The 18,224-nt window shown below is 39.0% G+C and overlaps 1 protein-coding gene across 5 annotated transcripts in view; it reads left to right on the forward strand.

The window, feature by feature from the left end:
* Positions 1 to 18,224, forward strand: part of INVS (inversin) — a 186,922-nt gene that overhangs the window by 138,662 nt on the left and 30,036 nt on the right. For all 5 annotated transcript variants that reach the window (XM_032240194.1, XM_032240189.1, XM_032240193.1 and 2 more), the window contains exons 9-11: positions 4,569 to 4,724; positions 5,178 to 5,407; positions 9,358 to 9,464. In XM_032240194.1, the coding sequence (XP_032096085.1) occupies positions 4,569 to 4,724; positions 5,178 to 5,407; positions 9,358 to 9,464 (493 nt within the window). The remainder of the gene's footprint in view (positions 1 to 4,568; positions 4,725 to 5,177; positions 5,408 to 9,357; positions 9,465 to 18,224) is intronic.

Genomic DNA, 18,224 nt, shown 5'->3' on the forward strand with positions numbered 1-18,224 from the left:
CAAAGTGAGTTCTTCTCCATCATCCCTCTACAAGTTTTTTTTTTTTCTTCCTTCCTATTAAAAAGAGGTCTTACCAATAGCAATGTATGGACATTATTTGGATCCTGACTCAAATAAATAAACTATAAAAAATTTTAAAGCCATCAGGAAAATGTCAACTTTACTGAATATTATAGAATTTCTGTTAGTGTCTTTTAGGTGTGATAACACCATTATGGTTTTACCAGTGATTAAGCTATTCTCCTTTCTTCACAGTGCTGGGCCTGGGGCTCTGCAAATCACACTTCCCCTTTGCCACAGGTGCTGTTTTAGAGTCCCCCATTAGGGAGCATTGGAGGGAGACTGGAAGGATGGAAGAGGGACAAGGAATTACATCTTTCTGTTTGCTTCCTGCTCTTGCTTTTTTTTCTTTTTCTTTTTTTAGAGAAAAAAAAAGAAGTTAAAGAAATAATAATGATAAGACAGGATCTCACGATGTTTGTTGCCCAGGCTAGTCCCGAACTCCTGGGCTCAAGTGATCCTCCTCCCACCTCAGCTTTCCCAATGTGCTTAGAATACAGGTGTGAGCCACCTTGCCCAGCCTATTCTTGTTTTTATTTCCTGCTATGGTCAGCATCTCCCTAATAATGCTTCTTCAACACAGCAATGATACTTTATTTCAGCAACAATGGTTAATTGAACCCTGCAGTTTTTTCCAACATTCATAATTTCACTCTGCAGTTTTGCCAACATTCACAGGATCAGCCTCAGCACACCCTTCTCAGAGACAACAGCACCAGCCAAGCAGAGACATTCCTCAGAGATCTGAGTTTTCATTCTGCAGGGCTCTTCTAAGCTTTTAGGTTTCAATAATATCATCCTCTTCTTTTTGTACCCCTCCCCCCCCGCATGGCCAGGATTTGTAGCTATTGCCTGCATTTGCTACCTCTGTGGTACCTTAGTGTTCTCTTTTTGCCATTTTACTTCTTCAGTACAAAGCCAATATTATTTATACTGAATTCTATCTATTCTATCTGGTATGGTTTCTGTCTTCTGACTAGACCCTGACTGATATAGTGAGGTCTATATCATTCTCTTTAAAAAAAAAAAAAAGAATCGTTGTCTTTCAGAAATACTAAAATATTTACAGATGAAAGGATATGACTCTAAAATTTTTTTCAAAACAATTAGAAGTGGAGGAAATGAATAATGTTTAAATAAAATAAGATTAGCCATGTATTGATAATTGTTGAAGCTGGGGATAGCTATATTGAGTTCACTGGACAATTATCTACTTTTGGATATGTTTGAAGGTTTCCATAATATAAAGTGATATATATTTTTTTAAATTTTAAGATTCTATATAAACTTGCAGCACTTTTCAAAGAGGGAGTAACAATAGTTAAGTCCAAGATTATTTTTATGTTATTTTATTTTTATTTTTTGAGATGAAGTCTCACTCTGTCACCCAGGCTGGAGCGCAGCGGCACAGTCTCAGCTCACTGCAACCTCTGCCTCCCAGGTTTAAACTATTCTCCTGCCTCAGCCTCCAAGTAGCTGGGATTATAGGCGTGTGCCATCATACCCAGGTAATTTTTATAATTTTAGCAGAGACAGGGTGTCACCATGTTGGCCAGGCTGGTCTCAAACTCGTGACCTCAAGGTGATCCATCCACTGTGGCCTCCCAAAGTTCTGGGATTACAGGCATGAGTCACCACACCCGGCCTAAGGTTATTATTTTTTTTTCTTGGAAGCCTTCACCTAGATTTCAGAGGAAAGTTATTTTTAAATAAAGTAAATTTGGGTCAGGTGTGGTGCCTCATGCCTATAATCCCAGCACTTTGGGAGGCTGAGGTGGGTGGATCATCTAAGGTCAGGAGTTTGAGACTAGCCTGGTCAACATGGTGAAACCCCGCCTCTACTAAAAATAAAAAAATTAGCCAGGCATGGTGGTGGGTACCTGTAGTCCAAGCTACTTCAAAGGCTGAGACAGGAGAATCACTTGAACCGGGTGGTGGAGGTTGCATTGAGTCGAGATCATGCCACTGCACTCTAGCCTGGGAGACAGAGTGAGAATCTGTCTCAAATAAATAAATAAATAAAAATAGAGCAAATTTAAATAGCTATAAATGGGGAATTTCCTTTCATTTGCTCATTAATTTTATCTTTTACTTTATTGAAATTTTATCTTTTTAAAAAACTTGACATTGATATGTCTATACAGTATATCTCATAGTTGATACCACATCACAGAATTGTAGCATTTCAGAATTAGAAGTCATCTTAAAATTAAATATAGCCCTGGGTTTTTCAAATCATGTTCTTCAGAACAACAGCTTTCTGTGGAGGTACCTGAAATACTTAGCTGAGGGAATATGCAGTCGAGTGGGTAATGCTCCACTTCTAATTTAGTCAGAGCCACTCAACTCTTACTTGTTTTATGTGTTAGGTATTTTATAAATTTCCATTTGGGGTACAGGGTTCTTATGCTTTTAAAATGTGAAATCACTGAAATATCACAGATATAATATGATGTTTTCATCTGCTTTATAATATTCTCACCCGTGGTTTTTCAGCCTCTTGTTGAACAGCTCCAATATAGCGAATCCACTGTCTTCATCTTAACTCTATTAGAATGTTCTTCCTTATACTGAGCCAAAATTTGTTAAACTGAATGTTCTGCCCTGTGCTGTCTTCTATGTGATAGCACTCAGATATTTGAAGTTACTCACGCCTGTCTGAATCTTGTCTAGGTCAAACTAACATTCAGCCATTTAGGTCAGTGGTTCCCAAACTCAAGAATGACATAAAAACTACTAGAGGTGTTTGTTTACATTCAGATTCCCAGGCTATATGGACAGATTCTGTTTCAAATCCTGTAGCAAGTCCTGTTGACTCCACCTCTAAAACATGCTCCAAATCATTCTGTTTCTCTCCATCTCTGTTCCAACCATCCTAGTCAAACCAGCATCATTTTTCACTCAGTCTACTGCTAAAAATGTTCACCAGTCTCCCTGCTTATATTCTAATCTACTATGAAACATTCTCCTGAGAACAGCTGGAGTGATCTGTTTCAAGCATAAATCAGATAATATCACTCCACTTTATATAGCGCTTCAAGTGTCTTCCATCAGTCTGACTGATAGGACCATTTGTGATCTTGCCTTTTCTACCTTTCCAGCCTACTCCACTGTCACTTACTGTGGTGCAGCTACCCTTTCTTCCTTAAACACATACAATCATTCCTGTCCTGTACTAACTCTTCCCTTTGCTGAAAATACTCTGTCTTTTTTATGGTTCAGGTCTCAACTTAATCATCAGCTCTTATGGAAGGCTTTCAGTAACCACCAATCAAAAGTAGTCCCTAAGTTGACTCTACGTACCAAAACACTTTTTATTACTTTAATTACGCCAGTTCTCACTATATAATACTTTATCGATGGGGAATTGTTTTGGGCTTTTTTTGTTGCACTTTGCTTCCCTTCCTAGAATGTAACCTTACCTGTTTTATTCCCTGCTAAACACCTAGCATTATAATAGTACCCAGCCCAAAAATATGCATCCCAGGTTTGCTCCATGGATCACCCTTTATGAAAGCGACACTGTTCTAGGCCATATAGAGCCACAATCCTTAGAACTGGCCCATGCCTCTAAAATGTTACTGTGGCCAATTCAAACCTATAGAGGGATGGCATAAACCAAGCATTATAATGGAGTAACATAGGCATGAGTCAGTGTAACATGAAACACATGTAGTCAAAAACCTCTTTAAAACCTCAGGAAGGCACCAGAGAGAAGACCATATTCCATCTCAGTTTTTCTCCAGTGAAACAAATTCCTGTTTTTCTTTTTTTTTTTTTTTTTTTTTTTTTTTTGAGATGAAGTCTCTCTGTTTTCTCCAGACTGGCCTAGACCTCTTGGGTTCAAGCAGTCCTCCTGCCTCAGCCTCCCAAGTAGCTGGAACGATAGGCACATGCCACCTCATTGTTTCTTAAATTGAGCCCTGGGGAAGTAGCTGGCTTGTATTTGGAGTGATACAGTATTAAAAATGCACTCAATGCAGCAGGATGTGTGTGCTTTTAGTACCACTGGGGTACACAGGCCAACAGAAGGAACAGTACATGTAACCGATAGAAGGAACAGTAGATTGATGTCTCCAGTCACATGACCCCTTAGAGGAATATGCTTATTGAGTGGGTTGTTGGGCAGAATTGTGTACATCATTTAAATCATTTCCCTTTGTTATTATTTGTTCTCTTGCTCTCTTGAAAGAGAAAAAGAGAAAACTAGTAGCTGAAAAGAGAAGACTAGTAGCTGAGAAGGGGATACCATTTCAGACCGACAGGATGGAAGGCAAGAAAACAGCAAGAAGAGAAAGATAGAAGGCAAGGGGAAAGTGTGAGTAATACTTACGAAAAGGAAGGAAGGCAGAATCTATAAAAGCGAAAAATAAACCAGGGAATCTTTAAAAATTGAGATTGCATTTATTCAAAATGATGGGGAAATCAAGACAGGAAAGGACATATAATAATTTAAAAGGTGAAATTGTTATTGACTAGTTCATTACCTTCCTTTGATTCCCTTTTAGCTTTGCATGCTGCGGCCCTTTCTGGCCATGTCAGCACCGTGAAGTTATTACTGGAAAATAATGCTCAAGTAGATGCTGCCGATGTTATGAAACATACTCCACTTTTCCGAGCCTGTGAGATGGGACACAAAGATGTGATTCAGACACTCATTAAAGGTGGGTTAATAAGAGTACTCCTAATAAGTCTCTCTTAACAGGTAGGAATTGTTGCATACTCTGTTTGAGATAAAGCTTTCCTTAGCACAGAGCTGCACAAGTACAAGGATCACCCAGCGTGGTATCAGGAACCTCAAGTTCTACTCCTAGCTCCACTTGTTGGGAGTTGCTTGATATAGGAAAAGTCACTTCACCTGCCTGATCCTCAGTTTTATTTTAAGTAAGAGGGAGTGATTCCTACCAAGTCCAGCTTACAAGCTTATTGTAAAAATCTGAAGTAGACGATGTATGTGGGAGCATTTCGATAAGAATAAAGCATTTAAGGAACACTTGTTATTATTTTACTTCCATTTGTTTTAATAAATGCATTTAAGGAACAATTTTTTTTACTTCTCTTCATTTTAATAAATGCTATTTATATTAGACATTTTCATTATATTTGTGCTTTTCCAGGTGGAGCAAGGGTAGATCTAGTTGATCAAGATGGGCATTCTCTTCTACATTGGGCAGCACTGGGAGGAAATGCTGATGTTTGCCAGATATTAATAGAAAATAAGATCAATCCAAATGTCCAGGATTATGCAGGAAGAACCCCTTTGCAGTGTGCAGCCTATGGAGGCTATATCAACTGCATGGCAGTTCTCATGGAAAATAATGCAGACCCTAACATTCAAGACAAAGAGGTAAAAATTCTATGTCTTTTCTATATTAAGTTTGCTCCAAAGAATTTAGAGTATTTCTTCTTTGTTGTAAACATAAGTAAAACAACAGTTTACAAGATGAAGCGACTACTCACAAATCCATGTGTTAATCATGACTATTATTTGTTTATGTTCTCTTCCAGTCTTTTTCTATATATATAATTTAACATAGTTATAATATAGGCTGGGAATAATTTTATAACTTTTATAAAAGATTACATGTTATACATATGTATGCATGTATAAAAATATACTACATGGTTTTCTTTTCTTTCTTTCTTTCTTTCCTTCTTTCCTTCTCTTTCTTCTCTTTCTTTCTTTCCTTCTTCTCTTTCTTTTCTTTCTTCTTTCTTCCCTCCCTTCCTTCCTTTCTTTCCTTCTTTCTTTCTTTCCTTTTCTTTCTTTTCTTTCTCCTTTTCTTTATTTTTGAGACAAAGTCTGGCTCTATCCCCCAGGCTGCAGTGCAGTGGCGCAATTTCAGCTCACTGCATTGCTTGCCTCCTAGGTTCAAGCCAGTCTCTTGCCTCAGCCTCCCAAGTAGCTGAGATTACAGGTATCTGGCACCACACCCAGCTAATTTTTGTATTTTTAGTACAGATGGGGTTTCACCACACTGGCCAGGCTGGTCTCTAACTCCTGACCACAGGTGATCTGCCTGCCTTATCTTCCCAAAGTGCTGGGATTTCAGGCGTGAGCCACTGCGCCCGGTCTATTATATGATTTTCAAACCACATTTTGTTGACTTAAAATTGTCACCATTTTCTTATGTGATATATAATCTTTTTAATAATCATGAAGGCTTAGAATTCCAAAGTTCTAAGAACTTTATGTTTTTAATAGCTTATTCAATCCTTGCAATAATCCTATAAAGTAGTTACTATTATTATGCTCATTTTATAGAAGAGGAAATTGAAGCTCATGTAGATTAAGTAGTTAGCCTAAGGTGACAACAGTGGGGGGAGCTGGAGGGGAGATTCAGGATCCAAAATATGCCCTTAACCCAAATATTAGGTTAAATAAGTAACTTCCTATTGCTGGTCACTTTTTCACTATCATAAGTAATATTTCAGTAATTACCTTTGTGCATTTAACTTTTTTCCTTTGGAATTATTTCCTTAGAATAATTCCCCCTGAGATTATCAGCTCAAAGCAACCAGTCCTTTATTAATGTGATTAGGCTCTGATATATACTGCCAAACTGATTTCTAAAAGATTCAGGTTAATCTATACTTTCCCCAAATGTGTAGTATCAATTTCTTTCAGTTTAGCCAGTATTAACTTTCTTGCTAGTTAAATTATTTTAAGTCTTTAAAAATATTTGCATTTTAATAATGTTTTCCAAGTCAGAAAATTAATTGTCCCTGTTAACTCAAGTACCTATCAAACTCATTGAACAAGTATTTATCAGGATTGTTACTGTATGTAAAAGTAACATAAAGAAAAGTATGCAAAATGTGGTCCTTATCCTTATGATACCAGGAATGCATCTTTTTTAATTTGTAGTACTTTTAAAGTTTTACTAAATTGCCAGTTTTTTACATAAGTAACATATAAAGCATCTTTCCAGTTCTATTAGCTAAATTGTCAGTTTTTTACATAAGTAGCATATAAAGCATCTTTCCAGTTCTATTAGCTGTTATGTGTATTGTTTTGGATTATCTACATAAGCAATCATGCATATCTGAATAATAACATTTTTATTTCTTCTTTCCAATCTTTATGCCTTTTGTTTCTTTGATGTGCCATATTGAATTAGAACCTTCAATACAATATTGAATAGAATTGGTGATAATTAGCATCCTTTATTCACTCTGGTTTCTCAGATGGCAAGTTTTCAACAATTTATCATTGAGTAAGATGTTGCTATAGATTTCCTTATATTCCTAATTGCTAAGAGTTTTTAAAAATCATAATTGGGCTGGGCGAGGTGGCTCACGCCTATAATCCCAGCACTTTGGGATGCAAAGGTGGGCGGATCACCTGAGATCGGGGGTTCAAGACCACCCTGACCAACAGGGAGAAACCTAGTCTCTACTAAAAAAAATACAAAATTAGCCAGGCATGGTGGCACTTTCCTGTAATCCCAGCTACTTAGGAGACTGAGTCAGGAGAATCACTTGAACATGGGAGGCAGAGGTTGCAGTGAGTCGGGATCACACCCTTGCACTCCAGCCTGGGCAACAAGATTAAAACTCCATCTCAAAAAAAAAAAAAAAGAGTAAAATCATAATTGGCTTTTCATCAAATACTATTTATGCATTCATCAACAGATATTTTTTCTCCTCTTTTCTGTTAATACAGCAAATTACATTGATTGATTTTTTTTTTTTTAAGATGTTAAACAACGCTTGCATTTCTGGAGTAAGCCCCACATATATTATGCACTTTTATATACTAATAGATTTTACTTGCTGATATTTTAAGATTTTTGCATCCATGTTTATGAGAGAGATTGGCCTATAATTTTCCTTTCTTGTATTATAGTTGCAAGGTTTTGGTAGCAAGGTAAGGCTAACCTTGTAAAAAAAGATTTAGAAAGCAGTCCCTTGTTTTTATTCTCTGGGAGAATAAAATTGGTATTACTTCTTCCTTAAATATTTGGAAGAATTTCCTCTTGAAGTTAACTCGAGTTGGAGTTTTTTGTGTGTAAAAGTTTTAAACAACCAATTCACTTCCATTAATTATTCAAATTTTCTAATTATTTTTCTTTCAGCTTTGGTAAGTTGAACTTTTTGAGGTATTTATTCATTTTATTCAAAATGTCAAATGTATTTGCATAAATTTTGTCACACACATATTCCCTTATCTTTCTTATGTTTATAGGGCCTTCTTATGTTTGTAGTGAGTTTTTGTTTATTTCATAAATTGGTAATGTGTGTTTGTTTTCGCTCTCTTTTTCTTTTTCTTTTTTTAAATTTTCTTCGTTCCTTACCTAGAGCACCAAAACAAACAAACCAAACAAAACAAAACAAAATACCTTGATATTCATCTCTTCAAAGGATGTGTTGTTTAGGCCTTGTATATCTTTACTGCCCTTTTTTGTCTGTTCTATCAGCTGTTTTAAAAGATGGGTTAAAATCTTCCACCATGATTATGGTCTTGACCCTTTTCAGTTTTGTTGATTTTTCCCTTGTATATTTAGAAGCTTTGTTATTAGATCCATACAAATTTGGCATCCTGATATCTTCCTTTTTGACTCCTTTAACACTATACAGTGTCCCTCTTTATGTCTAGCAATGCTTCATCTTTATCTTTCATGACATTAAAATTTTTAACAAATACAGGCCATTTATTTTACAGAATTTGACTCAATTTGGGTTAATCTTATGTTTCCCCATGATTAGAATCAGGTTTCACATTTTTGGTTGGAATATTACATAAGTATTGTGAATCCTTCTCAGGGTATTACCATTGGAGATATATGCTGCCCCTTAACATAGTGTTAATTGGCTGGGTGCGGCAGCTTACACCTGTATCCCAGCACTCTGGGAGTCTGAGGCAGGTGGATCACCTGAGGTCAGGAGTTCGAGACCAGCCCGGTCAACATGGTAAAACCCCATTCTACTAAAATTACAAAAATTAGCTGAGTGTGGTGGCAGGCACCTTTAATCCCAGCTACTTGGGAGGCTGAAGCAGGAGGATCTCTTGAACCTGGGAGGCCAAGGTTGCAGTGAGCCAAGATTGCATCATTTCCCTCCAGCCTGAGTGACAACAGTGAAACTCCATCTCAAAAAAAAAAAAAAACCTAGAGTTAATTACTATCACTTGGATCAAATCCCATTTGCTTTCTCCACTGTATACGTAATATTTTCCCTTTTGGTAAATAAGCAGTTTGAGAAAATAATTGCTTGTATTGATTTTGAGTTAGCCTTAATAACCACATGTCCAAAATACTTACTCCAGATGTACTTGATTTTTGTTTGTGCTTATAGGGAAGGACAGCTTTGCATTGGTCCTGTAACAATGGATACCTTGATGCCATTAAATTACTGCTAGACTTTGCTGCTTTCCCTAATCAGATGGAAAACAATGAAGAGAGGTAAGTTGTTGACGTTTTTTTTTTTTTTTTTTTTTTTGAGACCAAGTCTAGCTCTATTGCCCAGGCTGCGGTGCACTGGAACAATCTCAGATCACTGCAACCTCCACCTCCTGTGTTCAAGCAATTCTACTGCCTCAGCCTTGTGAGTAGCTGGGATTGCAGGTGCACACCGCCACACTCAGCTAATTTTTGTATTTTTAGTAGAGACAGGAGTTCACCATGTTAGCCAGACCTCAGGTGATCCACCTGCCTTGGCCTCCCAAAGTGCTGGGATTACAGGGGTGAGCCACCATGCCCGGCCAAGTTGTTGACTTTTTTTTTTTTTAAAGTGCTCTTTGTTTATCTTGCATCCTTTCTACTAGATTTGTTTAAATCTCACATTTAGATATTGGTTCAGAAATAATAACTATACTAATAAGAAAACATTACACTAAGAAATAGTGAGCCAGAATAGAAAAGCAAAACTTCCATGCAATATTGATTTTGAATCATGGGGGTGGGGGGCACATGGCATCATATTCAAGCTTATGTACATGGCATTTGAGGCCGGGGCATGAAAAATACTGAGGCACTGTTTGTATGTTCTTTGTGCATGGAAATGAAACTCCTTGACCCTGAAAACAGGACAGGGAGTGGAGTGTGTGGTGTGATAAGGAACACTGAAAACAGCCTCCTGAGAATGCAGTTTGAGTGTGAACAAGGTCACAGGTGCCTCAGCAACCCACCTCAAATGGCCATCTAGTGGATGTTTGTAGTTAATAGAAGCCCTTTCAATAAATACTTGGCGTACAGATGCTGGGGCGGACTCTCTCAGAAGAGCTACCCCCAGCCCCGCTCAGCTGCAGTCATCTGAGTACTTCATTCTCGGCGTTGACTGCAAGCTATAAGCTCTGCAAGTGGTGACCCCGACGTGATAGACTTGAAGTTACACGTGAAGGAGGAGAGCTCATTAATTTTCAGGGAATCCTGGCAAGGGGTAGTCCTGACTCCCATGAGGAGGGCAGGACACACACGTAAAATATCAGGGGTTAGCTTATCATGGGTCAAGAAATGACCAAAGTGCAGAAAGTATTTTTTAAAACAGTGCAACAGCTACTTAAAGCTATCCAGTGCACTGTAGAGCCTGGAGCTCTACACAGCTTATGCTCTTAATTCGGCAGGAATGCCCTTGGTTTCCTGATCAGGAGCCTTAGAGTTACAGGAGCAGGTAAGTCGCTGCCTGAAGAGAGGATATGAGCAAGGTCACTTTACTAATGTTACTATTTTAAGCACCTGGGCGCTGTGGTGCGTATGCTCTGCCTTGTATCCTGTTTCTCTGCCAGATTGCAGTGAGTCAGACCACCCATCTTCTCCACCTGAAGGGAATTCAACAGATTTAAAGGAGAGGGAAAAACAGGAACCAGAAGAACAGGGAGAGACTTCTCTCCCCAATTCATTCCTTCCTGTGAGGAATAAGGAAGATTTTTTTCTAGTGAGGATAAGGACAGACCAGAGCCTTTTCCTCCCCCAATAGAAAAGCTATTGCCCTCTTTTCCTCCACCCTTAAAGGGACCCGTGTCTGTTGGCGCCATTCAGCCAACAGTGCCCCCCACAATGGGATTTTATAACTCTTCAGAATTTTATCTATTGCCTAGGGCAAGCACACATTTTGCAGATGAGAATATTTTAGTCCTTCTTCTGGCTAACATTAGGTCAGTGAAGTTCTGATTGACTGAGCCAAGGAGTTCATTTAGGGCAGGGGAATGTATTATATATTCCAGAGGCTTCTCTTGATGGAGAGGATATTATCAGTCAGTGGACAAAGAGATGCTACTGTGTAGCCTGAAAACATAAGGAGAAGCTAAGATGGAAGTTCAGGGTTTAATCTAAATGCAGATTGCATGACTAATATAAGGTCTGCAGAATTATGTTAGGGTTATTGCCCAAAAATCCAGGCCCAATAAAAAGGACCAAGCAGCATGTGAAATCTAAGGAAGAGTGATTCTTGATGGTCTTAGATCTAGGCAGATTCTCATAATTTGTAGGTAACAACTGAGTTTGTGATCAGACTTCCATACCTGAGGTCCTGTTACAGGAAAGGAGTCCCGATACAGACCCCAAGAGAGGGTTCTTGGATCTTATTCAAGAAAGAATTGAGGGGGAGTCTGCAGTGCAAAGTGAAAGCAAGTTTTTAAAGAAAGTAAAGGAATAAAAGAATGGCCGCTCCACAGACAGAGCACCCGCCTAGGGATGCTGGTTGTCCATTTTTATGGTTATTTCTTGAGGATATGCTAAACAAGGGGTGGAGTATTCATGCCTCCCTTTTTCGGACCATGTAGGGTAACTTTCTGACATTGCCATGGCATTTGTAAACTATCATGGCACTGGTGGGAGTGTAGCAGTGAGGACGAGCAGAGGTCACTCTTGTAGCCATTTTGGTTTTGGTGGGTTTTAGCCAGCTCCTTTACTGCAAACTGTTTTATCAGCAAGGTCTTTATGGCCTATATTTTGTGCTGACCTCCTGTCTCATCCTGTGACTTAGAATGCCTTAACTGTTTGGGAATGCAACCCAATAGGTTTCAGCCTCATTTTACCCAGCTTGTCTTTAAGATGGAGTTCACACATCTCTGACAGTCACTCTGACCTAGGTCTTTGTGTTAGTTTTCACATTTCATGGATGCTCTAACTAAAATGGCTCCTGCTAAAATACCATCCCCATCCTCTTAGCCACCACTCATTCTTCCTTTCTATTAGTTGGTGGGAAACTTTATTGAGAAGGGATTTCTCTAGGTCTATCTCAGAGGAAACATGTTTCTGTTTTCTAGAACTAACCGCTGTACCACTTCTTTCAGAAACTTTCCTCATTAGAGGGAGAGTTGAAGATGTCTGTCTTCCATTGAAACTCTTTAAAAAAAAAAGAAAGTTTAATAATCCTCAGACAGTGATGATTTGTTTTGTTTCTGTAAAAATGTATTCTGTGTAACAGCATTTACTGTCTGACTACTATATTTTTAAGGAAACAGTGAAATTTTTTGTAACTCAATTTCCATTTATATGCTAAACCTTGAATATGAGACCTAAGTAACTGCATGAATTAAGATGTTTACTGCCTCCTGGAATAAACATATGTTAATTACAGACCAAAAGACCAAAGGAAAAATCCTCCTAACTGTACTTGCCGACCTATAGATAAAAAGAGATGGTGACAATGACCCAGTCTCTGTTAATGTTTCATCAGCAATGCACCTTGATGTACAAATGTCAGAACTTGGCACTGCCTTTTACATTTATTGACATTCCAGTCTAGGCATTCTACTCATCCCATCAGACCATTCCCACATGGCAGGTCCAATTGTATCTTTTCTGTTGTCTATATCCACCTTGTTTCTTGGTTGGTTACCATCAGTGTAGTGCTAATTTTTACTTCTCATACATTGACACTAGTCAGTTGATGAACACCGTGTAGACATAATTTTTGCCAACTTCTGCTGACTTTCAGTCAATAACTATCTGACAGACTCCCCCAACACTGATGGGAATATTCACAGTACTTGAATTTTTCTAAATTGAATTTGGGATAAAGAAAGATTCAGTAGTAATAATCACAGTGTGTTTTATGATCACAGTTGTTTTAAACACTAAGTATAGACTTCAATCTTAAAATGATGTTAGATATTTGGATTGTGTCTCTGAATAAAAAATTGAGAATCTTACTTTGAATAAACCAATTACAAAAATATGTTTTTGAGAAAATTGGGGACATTTGATTATGAAGTGGTCCTTAGATTTTACTAAGGAATTCCTATTAACTTTGTTAGTATAATAATGACATTGTGGCTGTATTATTTACAGCTGAATACTTAAACACATAGAGATGAAGATGTTACAGGAAAGTGGTTCTGATCCCGACCCCAAGAGAGGGTTCTTGGATCTCTCACAAGAAATAATTCAGGGTGAGTCCGCAGTGCAAAGCAAAAGCAAGGTGTTTTGTTTTGTTTTTGAAACGGAGTCTCATTCTGTTGCCCAGGCTGGAGTGCAATGGCGCGATCTCAGCTCACTGCAAACCTCCACCTCCTGAGTTCAAGCAATTCCCCTGCCTCAGCCTCCTGAGTAGCTGGGACTACAGGCACACACCACCACACCTGGCTAATTTTTTTTGTAATTTTAGTTTAGACAGGGTTTCATCATGTTGGTCAGGCTGGTCTCGAACTCCTGACCTCGTGATCCGCCCGCCTTGGCCTCCCAAAATGCTGGGATTATGTGGGTAACCCCCCATTTGGGCACCAAGGAAGAGGAGCTAAGCAGATCCCTGGCACAATTATTGCCTAAAGAATATCTTGGTTTATAGTGTTACTACTCAGTTATTTCTTTTATATAATCCTTTATATATAATTATGTATTAGTTATAGTTAGAACAATTCGTGCCTGAAGAATATCTTACTACTCAGTTATTTTCACATATATATATAATTATATCTTAGTTTATAAAAGTCAGAGGAAGGTCTAGAGCAGACACGGTGCAGAGCATGATTTAAGGGAAAAACAGACCAGGACAAGAATCTATGGCCCAGGCGGTAGTGCCCCTGCCTAAAAGGGAATGCGCTACACGGCAGGCTGGCCCAGACGTCAGTATTCAGTATCATAAAGATACCTGCTGTATGGCAGGCTTGGAGCAAGAGTCACTCCTCCTGTAAGGGAGTTGTAGTATCTTACGTCCAGTTCTTGTGGAAAGCTGGCCTCAGGTTGGCAAGCCCGCGAGCATCTGAGGGCTTAAAACCCTTCTGATATAATCGGACCTAGGTGGCTGTATATCTTGTCAGCTCTGTTGCTATGTACTGACTCAAAGCATCCTTCTGTAGGAATCATTGGAAGCTGCCAGCAGGTGACTGTATACCTTGTCAGCTCTCTTGCCACTGTGCTGACTCAGAGCATCCTCCTATAGAATTCCTTAGAAGTAGCCTGCCCCTAGATAAGAAATGTTGCACACTGCAACCTCTTTACTGCGCACGGCCCAACTCCTTGCCTCGGTGAACTAACGGGGGTGGACCCCTTGCTGTGCACTGCCCACCTCCTAGCCTAGGTGACCTAATGGGGGTGGGCCCCTTGCTTATCGCTCATGTGAATGTCTTGACCCTATCACTATCCTTAAGATGACCTCACTCACTACCCTGCCCCGTAACCTATACCCAATAAATACAGACTCTCCTGGACGTTCGGGGCCTCGCCTGTCTCCGCTTAAGTGGCATTGGCCCCCAAGCCCAGCTGTGCTTTCTTTGTCCTTCTGTGTCTTGTCTCCATTTCTCGGATCCAGCGCCTCAGCACAGTGATAGGGGACACCCCACGACCCTAGTAGGGCTGGACCCTACAGATTACAGACATGTGCCACCGCACCTGGCTGCAAAAGCAAGTTTATTAAGAAAGTAAAGTAGTGAAAGTACAGTTACACCATAGACAGAGTAGGGCGTTCCTGAAAGTAAGGGGAGGAACGCATCCACCCTAGGTTCAATACTTGTTTACGTACAGGATAAAAAAAGATTATGGGGAGATATGCTCTGCTACAAGGGTTTGTGATAAAGGATTCATTTTCTTAATTACTATATTTTGCAAGAAACAATATTTATTTATTTATTTATTTATTTATTTTTTGAGATGGAGTTTCGCTCTTGTTACCCAGGCTGGAGTGCAATGGCACGATCTCGGCTCACCGCAACCTCCGCCTCCCGGGTTCAGGCAATTCTCCTGCCTCAGCCTCCTGAGTCGCTGGGATTACAGGCACGCGCCACCATGCCCAGCTAATTTTTTGTATTTTTAGTAGAGACGGGGTTTCACCATGTTGACCAGGATGGTCTCGATCTCTTGACCTCGTGATCCACCCGCCTCGGCCTCCCACAGTGCTGGGATTATAGGCTTGAGCCACCGCGCCCGGCCCAAGAAACAATATTTAAAGCAAAATTAGGAATGCCTTTGTTCTCAAGATATCAGGATATTAAGACACTCCCAAGTCTGGATCTGTTTAGTAAACATTCTCTATCTGTTCCCTTCAATATCTAGAGGCTAGGAATAGCTTTCTGGGAATGTAGCCCAGCAAGTGCCAGCCTCATTTTCCTAGCCCTCACCCAAGATGGAGTGAGTCCTCTGGTTCCAACACCTCTGACAAAATGATAGGAGTTCCAAGATTAGCTGTAAAATACTCCAACAAAAATAAAAAGGAAGGGGCTAGATGACGCAAATGTAGCAAAAAATTGTTAAATTTAGGTAGTGAGTATGTAAAGCTTTATTATGTTATTCTCTCTACATTTTTTATGCTTAAAACTTTTCATAAGAAAATATAATGTTTTTACAGGAAAATTTTTTAAGATATAATTTTCAATCCAGAAGCAGCCTGAGAGGTCTAGTTCTTCCCTTCTTCCTTTCCCCCCAGAGAAGTTAAGAGAATGCCCAGGGTCACACAGGTCCCCTGACTCCCAGATCAGCATTCTTTAGGATATATTAAGCTACATGTTATTTCCTTTTGTAATATTTGTAGGTAAAGGAATAATTTTGGCCCTACATTTTATAAACCAAATTTGTTAACCCATGCTTATATATTATGTAAAGGATACTAAATATCAATAATTATAGAAAAAATAGTCAGACTTACCAAATACATATGTTGTTTGCACATTGATTTAAAAAATCATTTTATTCTATAGGTAACATACTAAGTAATTGATACATGTGTTGTGGAAGGATTACTGAACTGGGAAACATGTTATCTTAGTTCTAGTCTGCATTCTGTAGAAACAGTTTATATAACCTTTGGTAAGTTGCTTAACCTTTCTGGATCTGTTCATCCATTTATAAAATGAAGGTATTGAACTAAATGACCTCTAGAATTTAATTTAGCTCTAGTATTACATGATTTAATGACTCCATGATAATTTTTTCCATTAGAGAAAGTACGGTCATGAAAGGCATTTCAGAACATGTAGCAACAATTTTTTAAAAATTGTCCTGAATTTAAAAACTGCTATCTACTTATAAATAATGTTCTAAAGTTTATATAGATGCCTCTACTTACAGCCTTCTGGTCCCTGAACAGTAAGTGATGAATGAAGCTATCCTAAAATGGAGGTTCCGTAATTTCAATGTTTGGAGTTTCCTCCCAAACTCAGTTTCCTTACTAAAGTGATCAAAACGCTCTTAAAGTGAAAACCTCTTCCTTTTATGTCTTAACTGTGACTGGTTAGGTAAGTTTTGAAGAGAGATCATTTCTTTTCTATAATTGGATGATTTTCTGTGTCTAATCATGCATCTATATAATCATCCTCTTTTCTGCCTCATAAATCATCTGATGTTTTCTCCTAAGACCTCTGATGGCACTAGTCTGGTCAAAGTCGTCCTGAGAGGAATCAGCATCAGTGGTGGTCATAGGATGGTCATAGATACTAGTTTGGGTCCTATGGAGATAATATTTTTTGATAAGCAGCTGTGGTATTGCAAACCATACAGCAGTAAATTTCCTGTAATAATAACAATCAGAGATGACATTTATTAACTGCTTCCTTTGGGCCAGGAACATCGCTAACCTCTTCACACTTATTATTCCATTTTCTCCTACCAAGTCTGCAAAGTATTACATTGTTTAACAGATAAGGAAAACTAAGACTTAGAGATGGAAAGTAAATTGTTCAAAAAGTGACAATCATCATTGCCATTGTAGGATGGTAGAATTTGGGGGATTTTTTTTACTTCAATGTTTGTATTTTTTTTTCAGTGTTTGAGTTCTTAAAATCTATATAATTTTACAGCTGGGTGCAGTGGCTCATGCCTGTAATTCCAGCACTTTGGGAGGCCAAGGCAGACAGATTACCAGGTCAGGAGATCGAGACCATCCTGGCCGACATGGTGAAATCCTATCTCTACCAAAAATACAAAAATTAGCCAGGCATGGTGGCATGCACCTGTAATCTATCTCAGCTACTCAGGAGGCTGAGACAGAAGAATTGCTTGAATCCAGGAGGCAGAGGTTGCAGTGAGCTGAGATCATGCCATTGCACTCCAGCCTGGGCAACAGAGCAAGACTCCATCTCAAAAAAAAAAACAAAAAACTATATCATTTTGACAAAGTAATTTTTCTTTAAAAAATGAAATCATATCTCCCAAGATATGAACAGTGGTTAATTCTCAGGGTGGGAATACGGATGATAGCTATTTTCTTCTACATATTTAACCAATTTTTTATGTTTCCAAAATTTAAAAAGAAATGTTTTTTAAGAAGAATGGGCTGGGTGCAGTGGCTCATGCCTGTAATTTCAACACTTTGATAGTCCAAGGCAGAAGGATTGCCTGAGCTCAGGAGTTCAAGACCAGCCTGGACAATATGGCAAAATCCCATCTCTATAAAAAATACAAAAATTGGCTGGGTGAGGTGGCTCACGCCTGTTATCCCAGTACTTTGCGAGGCTAAGGCAGGCAGATCACAAGGTCAGGAGTTCTAGACCAGCCTAACCAATATGATGAAACCCCGTCTCTACTAAAAATACAAAAAATTGGCTGGGCATGGTGGCATGCACCTGGAATCTCAGCTACTCAGGAGGCTGAGACAGGAGAATTGCTTGACCCCAGGAGGTGGAGGTTGCGGTGAGCTGAGATGGCGCCATTGCACTCCAGCCTGGGCAATAAGAGCAAAACTCCATCTCAAAACACACACACACACACACACACACACACACACACACACACACACACACACACGCCAGACTTGGTGGTGCATGCCAGTAGTCCCAGCTACTTGGGGTT

Source organism: Sapajus apella, unplaced genomic scaffold (assembly GCF_009761245.1).
Source record: "Sapajus apella isolate SASKATOON/1434 unplaced genomic scaffold, GSC_monkey_1.0 scaffold46, whole genome shotgun sequence".
NCBI classification, from domain to species: domain Eukaryota; kingdom Metazoa; phylum Chordata; class Mammalia; order Primates; family Cebidae; genus Sapajus; species Sapajus apella.